Raw genomic sequence first — 12262 nt, forward strand, 5'->3', positions numbered from 1 at the left:
TAATAAGGACAATGATTACACTGTATTAATGTCGAAAATATTTTAATAATATTCAATAAATTATTATTTACACTGGTGCATTGTGGAAATTTCCAGACGATGTATTTCCGTAATAACTGAAATTTAATGATAGCAATACATATTGTATATTTGTAATTATTGCATTAACTTGTTCATCATCATAACAATAATAATTGTGATTTCTTAGAAACAATACTTTCGTAACAATTGCGAAAGTCTCTCTGTCTGTACGTCTTTTGATATACGGTTAAACCTCAGTTCCCGGTCGGAAGTGCTTCACATGGAGGAGGAGCTTCACATTCAAGAAACAGTACCAGACAATTTTAAATTATAAACATCAATAACCATTTCAACTTCACTTTTAGAAATTAATTTTGCATTCTCACTTAAACTGAATGTCTTATATACCGACTATATATATATCTTATATGTTAGCAATTACAAACACATGACTTCCAAATTCAATATTGCATACTAAACACTTCACGTGTATTATTCAAATTACAAACTAAACTAACCCCTATTTAAATTGGGTTAGATTTGAACATCGTATATTCACGAGGCGTTCCCACATCGCAAACACAAAAATGTTATGCTAGCAATTCTGACCCCAATGCCATTTACTATAGAGTTCAATAAAACATACAAAACACAACACGTGTATCCAAATAAAACTGACAAACAAAATCAACCCCTATTTACACTAAGTTAGAGTCGAATATCGTATACTCACGTGGTGTCCTCGTATCCCGCTGCCGTATATGCCTGTCGCGGGATCCGGAGCTGAGCATGTCACCATTCCAAGCTAATGCACCCACACGGGCCACGTGACCTTGCAGTTTTGATACCTATAAAAAAATATGAACTTGTAATCAAACTCAAACTCATACTCCAACTCAAACTCAACGTCCAGTACAATTTCACACTCAAAATCGACCTCAAAGTTCAACTCAAGTTTAAACTCAAAATTTAACGTCATAGTCCTTTTAAACCTGAAAGCAAAGCATTGGTTCATTCAAAATTTTCAATGGCATTTCTGAAAAATGACATTCAATAATAATTATATGATAATGTACCATAATAGTAATTAGATCTTAGGGCCGTATAAAACAATTGAGCTATTAGACTATTGCGATATATGCAATAAAAACATGGACAGTATCTACGTATAAGCATATAAATAAACAAGCTGTACGACGCGACTTGACCCGTAGTACAGAACCCAACGATTTTTGTAATCGTTCCAATAGTTCTTAAGATCAGCGCGCTCATTTAAACAAACTCTTCAGCGCTATATAATATTATCTATTAGGATAGTCTCATCACCTTGTTGTAAACCGAAAAACACGCGAAAAATTCAAAGTTCAGTGACCCGATGGGACATTAATAATGCGAATTAACACCACCACTATTTTGGCACTGCATTGTTAATATATGTTTACATATTATATACGAACTGGTTCCGCCCGTTTAGAAAACCAGGGCATACGATCTGATTGAATGCAATAAAACATGCGAATTAATTATTTCACACTCGGGTTGCTAGGCAACCGGCTAATGCGATATGACAGCCTTACGTTTGATTACGCAATCTGAACTTCTGCCGTCACGAAAATGCCTTTGAGCTCGGACATTTTATACCTTTAAATGCATATAACGTGTAATTATGCGTGTATATTTTAAAAGCGAATGTCTGAGTTGAAATTTTACAAATATACGTCTCCCCGAAAAAAATTTCACCAGCGCGATTCAAGAATCGCCTCTCCACCAGTAGTAACTCACCTCTTTATTGACGGACACGTCCCACACGCTAATGTGCCCCTTCTGCGTGCCCACGGCGACCAAGTGCCCCCGCTCGCTCCACGCCACTGACGTGACTGTGTTGCCCTCTGACGACAGATCACAGAGCCTGGTGACCTGGGGAATGGACACATATGATATGAAAACTTGTCCTCCTAAAAGTGCAAATGTGACATATAAAAAAAAAATAAACATATTTTTAATCTGTGTATACTACATATATTACTATTGTATAGGGGCAGTGTCTGCGGAAAATGGACATTGAGGAAATTGTGGCTTTGATAAACGTAGGAATAATTTTTAGTGGTTCCTACTTGTAGGATATGATATATACGTATTTAAAATATGTCGATGACTGTTTCAATTAAATGTAAACATGCATTTATAGATTTTAGTTCATCGAAAACAATTTAAAAGATAACCTATATTAAATCCTGCTACCTATAGCCAACAGCAACCAGAATCAATTTGAAACGGCACGTAATAAAAATATGGTCGATGATTAAAATTATAAAGTACCTAGCCTCCATCATTCCCAAGTGATCTAAGAATAGTAGTTTAATTAATCGTTAAAATCTAGCGTTCATAAACCTGATAGCCGGCATGATTACATATTATGCAATGCTATAAATATGCAACGACCGAGAGCTACTGTATAAATTGTTTATATAAAAAAACATTACGTTTACACGATCAAAAAGAAAGAATTTCTGTAATGGGGTATTTATTGGGACTTTTTTCCGTATACTGAGCATAATATTTTGAGTATATGTATTTACCTATCCATGAAATCGAATCGTATGCCCTTTTATCATCTTCTATGTCAGAACAAAGGGCATACGAATCACCTAATGTTCAATGATCCTAACATCGTAACAATCGTTTTGTAGCAGGTACCCACATACCAATGGCATATAAATTATCCGTCTTCTCAAAATCAGTAACATTGCTCGAACTTCACCTATTATAGCATACCACATAACTACCATACCCTACCACACCACATGTATCATCGTGTTTATTGACAAGACTAGCGAAATGAAACCACTCAGATGAATGTCCCCTACTTCCCTCCAATTCCTTCAAACACCAACACCATCAAACAAACCCAACCTCGAGTCACACGACACAAACGATCCGGCATCTCTCGAACCGAGTTCACTGCCCATCCTTTGCAGTAAGTACCACATCTAAACTAGTCCACCTCCACACTAGTCCACCGTCGCTACCAGACGAGATACAGTCGAGTTACATTCGACTCACGAAGCCGATTTGCATAGACACGATCACACGATATCGCCGACGTACTATAAGCGTCGTTTCAACTTCAACGTCTATATATTAAAAAAAAACAGACCCTGCAAATTTTTGGACCAATATAAGCAAAACATTGGACCAATATAATCATCAATCCTCTCATTCATATTGTATTAGTCTTCTGAATGAAAAATTTTTTACAAAAATTAAGTAAATTGCTGAAATTCAAGCTCTACGTAAAATCAAAAAACTAAGAAAAAAAAAGGAAACGTTAGCCAGTAAATTACGATTAACATACCCCGTTTACATTAAAAATAAAGTTATAGCTAGAAAACCCTAACCTTTGTGCGGTTGTATCTAAGCCCTTCTTCAGAACGCAATCTTCTAAACCAGTTTAACGATGTACGAACTGATAAACACAGCTGAGCTGATTAAGAAATACCGCATATTGAGAAGAAAACGCCCGAAGGACTTGTATAAGAATCACGTTTTACACCAGCACAAATATTAAATAGCTATTTGAGCATATATAACACTCTTCTATTAATGTGCCAAAAAAGGTTATTAAGATTTAACAAATATATTAACGTATAAAGATGCTTTAATCCGTGCAAAAGTACATTCAGACAATCCTACACTCGACTTCTGATCACGTACGGCAAACAGCGCGAGTCCACACGTCCAAAGTTTAATTAGAAACATGTTTACTTTAAAACAGCATCTTAAGTAATGAAACGCCTCGTGATGATAACGATTCGGAAAGAAAAAAACAAACTTAAAAACGACACCTCACAGCGAAGCATACAAAATGGCACTGCCCTTACTAGGTTACTGACCAAATGGTGTCCATTTAACGGCACCCATGTCCATGCAGACACAGTCGAAATCTAGTCGTTTGGCTATTATTAATTAAATGCCTAGACAGAAACGCATAGAGGTAGGCGACTTATTGAACACTCCTGGTATTATTACCTGGCGAAGTGCGATTTAAATTATGCAAATGATAATGGTCCCACGCGACTGTCAAAATGTGTCTATCGTCCGCTTTATTTATAATGTTTGCAGCAGTCTTTTTATTTGAGACAATGACTGTTCAGCGTTCACCTATGAACGTTTGTTAATGTGCATATAAATCAAATGTTATAGGAGAATAAAACATAACGAATGAGTCTTGTTCAAAATCGATTTTTGGGATGTTATTGAATGTTTTATGATAACGATCTATTTACCACGTTTGCGTTGAAGACAAAATATTATCGATTGATCTTTATTAATTCCAACCAATGACAAAATATTTGAATTTTAGTTACACCAAAAAGAAAATTACGCGCTATTTCATGTGACCAAGATAAAAATTAACCCAATGCATTATTCTTCGCGAATTACGCACTAATCCTAGTTACTAAATCCTATTTTTCAACGTGGAAACATCTATTTAGCATCTTGCTAATAAGATTATCTATCTATAATTACGCGATAAGATTAATTAAAGTTTTAAAGCGATTTCAATATTTGTCCATACAAAAAATCTTCCCTTCCCCAAATTATTAAAAAAAAATTAAAGACGTTTTTACACATTTATTATACTTTTTAAGCGTAGCGACGAAGCGACTGTTAAAATCCCAAATCTCCCAAATAGATGCTTCACATTTAAACCCATAAAACATGTACATGTACTAGACATCTAACCACCCTCGATTCTGACCGATTTAAGCCATATCCACGCCACGCTTCCAAAACATAATTTTCCACACAAACTTTCCATCAAGCGTCGCAAACTCAACATTAGACCAATATCGAAATGCACCAGACCAGTGCCACTCCTCAATAATCTCGCTCTGGTCGTTGCCCCTTACACAGGAATGCAGGTTTTCACAGGAAATTCTCATAGTGTTTATCGACGTTGCAGGCATTTCGACAGTCTGGGCTACGTGTGACGTCATGTCGTGTCTACTGTGATGGTGCCTCGACCGATATATGTGGAACATAGTCTATATTTGTCATTCGAAAGACATTTGCCTAGATATAGTTATAACGACTGGTAGTGCAGTTTAACATTTTTATATATCTGTTCGGAGATATAACAGTTTGTTGTGACATCAATCTAATTTGAGAAAATTTGAAATATTTATAAATCTATTCACTATCATTTTAAAGAACACAAGCTATCTAAAACAGCTGAAATAATATTTCAGAAAATTTCCTTCACATCAATATTTTAGAAATACTCATGTATGTATCAAAGCGCGAGGATCTAATGTAGCTATAAATAAATAGCCTAATTGGCCATTATAAATAACACTAATTGAATAATTATTCAATGCGTCCGCGACGGAGTTACGTAACACATTGTAACATGCGAATGTGGTAAAAAAAACAAAACCTCCCGTCGAGGGCTTTGTCCTGCATTATCATTGCAACTTCTAGTTTTTGGAGTTCCGCCAACGGCGATAATAAATAGACAAAGAGAATCGTTATTAAGTATATATATATACAGATTATAATATAGTATATGAAATAGTATATAACAGCAATATTGATACTACCTTTCAATATTCGATAAATAACTTTTTAATTTACCAACGGTATATTTTACAAGTATTTATCAGGTGCATTGGTCCAAAATAAAGTTTTTGAAAAACGGATCATGTCAAATCCGTTAAACATATAATAGAAAAAGGTAGAAATAATTATTTCTAAATAATTACAGTTGAAAAAAATAAAAAAACACGCTTTTATTGCAAATTGAACTAAAAACTAGAAAATATTTTTTGATGGTAAAGAGTTTAATGTAACTATAGTTGCAGATGAAACAATCAAGCGTAAAGAATCACCTCAAAACAAAATTATAATAAAATTTAAATTATTAACACAATGATTCAATTCAGAGTAAAAAGCGTGGTGTGCTTAATATTTTTAAATATTACAATCATCATTGGTAACTATCTATGAGAAGATAGTTATGAACTACAGTAAAATGCACCCCAAAAAAAAAGATCAAAATCCGTCGTGCAGTTTTAAGGATCTAAGCATTGATATACATACATAGTGTCAGACGCGGGAAGCGACTTTGCTTTATACTATGCAGAGATTTACATAGTTTTCACTGCTACACACATTAAAATAAATTATGAGAGACATAACACAGACATAACCAGTCATAAATACAAAAAATATTGTATCCTACTTCTCGTACAGTGCCTAGAATCGAGTGCCATCGAAATCTGATAATTCCACAATAAAATTATCCTATTAATTTCAGAAACCGTTATTCGTATGCTAAAATTATATCAGATTTTATATGATAGCCGTATAGATAATGAACAATTTATTAAATATGCATCAATAATAATATTGAGGGGCATAAATTTAACGATGTTGTTCATCAAAAAAAAAAAAAGGTTTAATTTTATACAGAACATCGTTATTTATTGATTAACACAAACAGGATTTAATATACATATTATGTCTTTCGGAGCAAGACACGTGCCAAACGAGTGTAGGGAGCCCGAGCCGATGCTGTGTATTAAAACTTACGAATATAAACCCCAAACACTAACAGTAATATGTGATGAATATGCGAAAATTACAACACTGTAGGGCGCTAATTATAACAAATTAGACAACAATATAAAAAGTTAACAATAAGTATGAATTATAACATGTCATATTATACTCCCTGTACAATGCATTGTCCAACCAATCAAAATATGAATCTTGATACTGGCATACATAATACGTTCCAAAATTGAATATCTACTAAAATTACATCAAAGAACCAAAATATAATTCCAAACAACACACACTTGACCGCACCGCCGAGACATCTCGCATAATCCGGCAGACAAAAAACGCATGCACGTCTCATACGAACTAGACGGATTTTATTGCTTCTTAACCCGTTCCGAAATTCGAATTTTGAATACGTAATAATAATGCCCGGTCGCGCTAGATACACACTGCGCTTTTCGCAACTCCGCCAACCGGCCCATTAGCTCAGTTGGTTAGAGCGTCGTGCTAATAACGCGAAGGTCGCGGGTTCGATCCCCTCATGGGCCAATGACATTTTTATATTTCTGCACTCGCTCTTTTCAGATACAAATTTCATCTAGATACAGTGTAATTGGATTTTTTCTAAGCGAGTTTTTTTTTTTTTATATGAATTGTTCATTAATTTTTTGGGTGTGCAAGGTTTTTTTTCTTTTTCGTTTCGAGTTTTCGTTGCGTTTTGTTTTCGTTTCCGACGCTTAGATGATGCTGATCGATCGTGATAGACGATTTTATTTATACAATACGAGATATTAAGTTTGAAGTTTTTATTATTTTTATTTATATTCTTTTAAACATTTGCATATCGGCGTAATGGCGGTAGTGAAACGGTATTTCTATATAGTATTATAGATATTTTTGATCAATTTTTTCCTATATTGGCTTCTTTTTATATAATGCGATAGATACCTGTATTCTCATAATTAGTCATAAGGATAAAGATGGTGGACAATCCTCTTATGTTTGGGTGTTTTTCGTTATTTTTATTATTGTTTACTTAGTTGTAATTTGTAACTATGTTTATTAAAATTTGTTATCAATCAAGACGAAGCAATTTCATATGATTTTAACGTGTTTGTAGGAAAACAAAATTATACAGAAAAAAAAAACATTTTGAGCTATTTAAGCGACGTGACGAGTGACCCGGTGGTGCAGTGGTTCGTGCCTCTGATTAATGCGACATTAAGGGTTGGTTCTATCATCAAAATAAAATTATTTAATAGCAAATGTTTTTCTGTGTAGGTGAACAGTGTTATATAAATAATTTTCTTTTAATAAATTGTTCATATTTTTTATCGGTCACCTTAATTTTCCATAGGAAAAGTTTTCGAGTATACAAGTATGTATAGATATATAATTTTCATTTCACGGGCTGATCAGAGCTGTAATATCGGTACCTATCATCTAATGTCACTTGGAGGGTAGTTTCAAATTTACATAACGGTCAGTACAGACTTTCGAATGAACAAAGAGGCGGGTAGTTTCGCTCACCTGGCTCGTGCACGCGCTCCACAAGTAGACACAGCTGCCAAGCCCGACGCTGAGGACGTTTTGTGCAGACCAGTCGACTAGATTCAGGTAGAAATCGTCCTGTAAATCCGGCGCATCCAATACCTGGTGATGGGGGATTATTGAGACTTTAAATTTAACTCTTTATTGTATATGACAAACGAAAACACACATAGGAACAATTACAAGACAGCACAATCGGCGGCCTTACCACGGTCCAGTGATCTCTACCAGGCAACCGCGGGAGAGAGGTAAAAGAAGCGAAATATGAATAAAATATTCAATATAATAATAAAATACATAAGAAAAACAAACACACGCCGCAAAAATGTAATTGCAATATATTAGAGTAAGAAGATGTAAATTAGACTGAGCTGGTAATATCTCTGTTAGAATATTGTTTAGTGAAATACAAAAAAGTTATCTATAAATTACAATATCTTTATTTTTACGAGTAAGGAGGTAAATGTATATGGAGAATAATGTTTACATAGAAATCAATTATATACATAGATTGAACTAAAAGGTTTACCTTGAAAGGTATCCGTGAGATCTTTCTAGTCGCTTTGCGTGGGGATCGCAGGAGCTTCTGTGATTTCGCCGAGACTGGTGATAGGCTGTACGGAGCCGGATCTATGTTTTCCTGTAACAATAACACATCAATTAAAAAACAAAAATTAATCATCATATTTCCGAAAAGTGGTTTAAATGATACAAAGTAATAGTAGGATACTATTTTCGTGGTGGTATATTGCTATATTTTTGTCTTCACTTTTTCACAAATACAATATGGACATTAGTTATCGCAGAAAGTCACAATATCTATGCGTATTTAGGAAATATAAAACTTCCTTCTTGCATTTCTGCGAAGGGTAGTTGTTTTTTTTTTATATAGGCTTTATTATCATAGTGTATTTTTATTATTATTTAATAAAGTCACAATTATAGTTTAACTAGCTTTGCATGCCCGCGGCTGGGCATGCGTTAAATTCATATAAACCAAGCATATAAACCTTCCTCTTTAATTATTCTATCTATTAAAAAAAACCATCAAACCTTTTTTTTATACAATGTAGTGATAATTTGAAGCGTTTACATAACCTATCCACAGGAGCGTTATATTTCATCGTAACGTTCATGTAGACTTCACAATATAAATAAAATGTATATAGTTTCTATGGTAACTACGATAAAATTTTATAGACCCGCATCTTTGTATAGTTTAAGACAACATTCTCAAATTCTTAATTGCGACTTTCGTAAATTATTATTACTAAAACCAACACATGCAAAAAGTTGCTTCGCTTTTATTGCCAAGTCAATCAAATTAACAGGTGCAGACGTAATAACAATAAATTGTAATTAATCAAACACACAGACACGTTACAGACTACGGTCCGATGATGATTTGAGAGTATCTTTATGAAAATTTTAAGAGAAACATTGCAATAATTAACGTTATGTGGATAAGTTTTAAGTAAACGTAACCTGTGTTGATTCTGTAAATGGCATCTTATTATTCAATCCTGTAGCTGTTGCAGATATTCCGAAAACAAAAAATACGAATAAATAAAAATTAACTACCTATGCATTAATAAATAATCACATAGTTATTAACATCAAAAGCAAACATATCGTCTTTTGGATTTTCCCGTTATATACCTACGACCTTGAGAGTTTGTAATTCGATGAAACGCAAAAATTTCTCGGTAGCACTCAATTTTAACGCTGACATTGTTAGGGGACTCAGAAGCTGTTTAAAAAAATCTCCTACCTCACTAATACCTCCTAACTCAATCCAACAACAAGCCATAAAACATTCGCAACAACATAATCGCCGCAAAAAGCCACCGCAACCAGCGAAACATGAGTTAGTGTTGCGAACAGTGTTAAAGTTATAAATGGTGCATTCATTAGCCACGTAGGTATCATAAAAGACAAATGGCCCGCTGGCGATTTAGGAAACGCTAATGGTGCAAAAAACTTTGAAAAATTGAATCAACCACATCCAACGTAGAACGAAACACGAAATTGCTGTGGCATTATTGCTCAAAGTAATTTGATTATATATTTTAAGTTTGAGGTATTGTAGCATATCATCGAATACACTACAATGTAATTAAAAGTCGTCCGGGGGCTCAAATGGGCAAGCGTGCGGATAATTTCTGAAGCGTAACGCGAATCCTTGATAGGTTCACGTACCCGGAGTCTTTGTGCGAATCGTGCGAAAAAAAAACCCGCTGAAAAAACGCAAACGCAATAAAATCATAGCCGTACGCTCGGCGGCGACTGCGTTTTTTGCGTTACACTTTCAATTAATCAGTGTAGCACAATTTCTATTCAACCTGCCCTGATTGGTGTTCCCGACAAAAAATATATAAATGGACGCGGGTAATAGCTGTTAATTTGCTACCGCTGTGCTAAATGATGAGATAGATACAATTATAAAAGTAAATAACGATGATGAGTCCATTATAAATGTAGCAGTTTCAAACTGGCAATCTCAATTCATGATAGGTACAAAGTAATAACCGAATGCTGTCAGGAGTGCACATTTACGAGTACCTGAGGTAAAACCGACCATGAACTCTGGTTTATTGCACGTCCTAACTAATCTAGAATCTAGATGAATAACGCGTCAGAGAGCGATGTGAATATTTCGTGGGACTTACCGTGGGTTGGCTTTACCATGTACGTTATTTCGAGCGGGTAATAATGCAGTTTGTGATGAATAGAAGTATCATCAGCGTGGGTGAATAGGTATATTGGAAGACAAAGAGAATCGAGATATGAATACATACACAGGCGCGGCTCGGGAAGTCAAGCAGATTTCAATAAAATCCAAATGAGAACAGATCTGGGTTGTGACACCCACGTCAGGCAAAAACATAAAATTGCTTTGAAACAAACACATGGCTAAAGCGCACTCACAATAAATATCATCGATAAAAAGAGTGTGTTTACTGTAACACTACAAGATATCGCATCCTAAACCGTTATACTGTCCCAAATATAAGTTATTCAATCGACGACACACGACGAGATACAAGAAATGAAATATTCTATTTGTAAAGACGAAAGCGCAGTTTTTTTCACGGCGTCTATGAATGAAAGCGTAACGGGATAAGCCAGTTAAGATTGAAAGTGCATTGAGTTGTATGCAAGGTGATTAATTCAGAGCTGCCACTTAAGGAGCTGTTGACTTAGTAAGCGCCCCGCCCCCGAATGGTCGTCGACATACTGGCCTTGGTATGTGATCGAAAACGAATGCATATTATAATGTTACGTAAGCCGAAATTGGCCTGAAGGAATTGCAACTGGTTTTGAAGATGCGCAGGCGAGTCTGTCAGCTGAGATTTGCAACGATAACAAATTCAGACGTCAGTTGCGAAGATAGCATTTTTATTTCTAAGTTGTCCACCGAGCTCGTCATTTATGATTCTGATAACATCTAAAGAGTACGTGAAAAGAAATCGGTTATGTTAACCCAGCGTTTAAATTCTAAAAATTATGCTGATAACATTAATCCTACTAATATTATAAATGCGAAAGTTTGTAAGGATGTGTGTGTGTGTGTTTGTTGGGCGCAGCTAGTATTTTATAAAATAAACGCGGTTTCACCCGCGTAAGTCCGTATTCCCGTAGGAATATCGGGATAAAAAGTTGCCAATATGTTATTCCAGTTGACCAGCTGTCTACGTACCCAATTTCATTGCAAAGGGTTCAGTAGTTTTTGCGTGAAAGAGTGACAAACACACACACGTCCTTACAAACTTTCGCATTTATAAATTAGTAGGATAGGATATGATGTAAGAATACTGAAGGAATGCATTTTTACGCGATCATTATTAAGGGATTAACGAAAACATGTAATTTAACGAACGCATGACTAAATAAGCCGGATTAATAAACAGTTACACATAATAAGACGCAAAATTCACAAACAATTTAGTTTACTAATGTCGATTTGATTAGGCGAATTATCTTTTTTATATTATTTGGCATCACATAACTATATAATGGTAATCACCTCGTAATTTCTATTAAAATTGCTTTATAAATGCTTGGCTATTATAACAAGTACTACGATCTTCGAATTTCAACTCAGCTTTTAACACTAACAAAA

General features: G+C 34.8%; 1 protein-coding gene and 1 non-coding gene across 2 annotated transcripts in view; one reads left to right on the forward strand and one right to left on the reverse strand.

Moving 5' to 3' along the window:
* LOC119829961 (fizzy-related protein homolog) overlaps window positions 1-12262 on the reverse strand; it is a 52410-nt gene that overhangs the window by 7910 nt on the left and 32238 nt on the right. The window contains exons 3-6 of the mRNA XM_038352707.1: window positions 8669-8779; window positions 8119-8241; window positions 1804-1938; window positions 755-869 (exon numbers count right to left, since the gene is read on the reverse strand). Of these exons, the coding sequence (XP_038208635.1) occupies window positions 755-869; window positions 1804-1938; window positions 8119-8241; window positions 8669-8779 (484 nt within the window). The remainder of the gene's footprint in view (window positions 1-754; window positions 870-1803; window positions 1939-8118; window positions 8242-8668; window positions 8780-12262) is intronic.
* On the forward strand, window positions 7064-7137 carry Trnai-aau. The gene has a single exon. It is a non-coding gene; the product is annotated as a tRNA-Ile (tRNA).

The sequence above is a fragment of the Zerene cesonia genome, chromosome 11, assembly GCF_012273895.1.
Source record: "Zerene cesonia ecotype Mississippi chromosome 11, Zerene_cesonia_1.1, whole genome shotgun sequence".
NCBI classification, from domain to species: Eukaryota; Metazoa; Arthropoda; class Insecta; order Lepidoptera; family Pieridae; genus Zerene; species Zerene cesonia.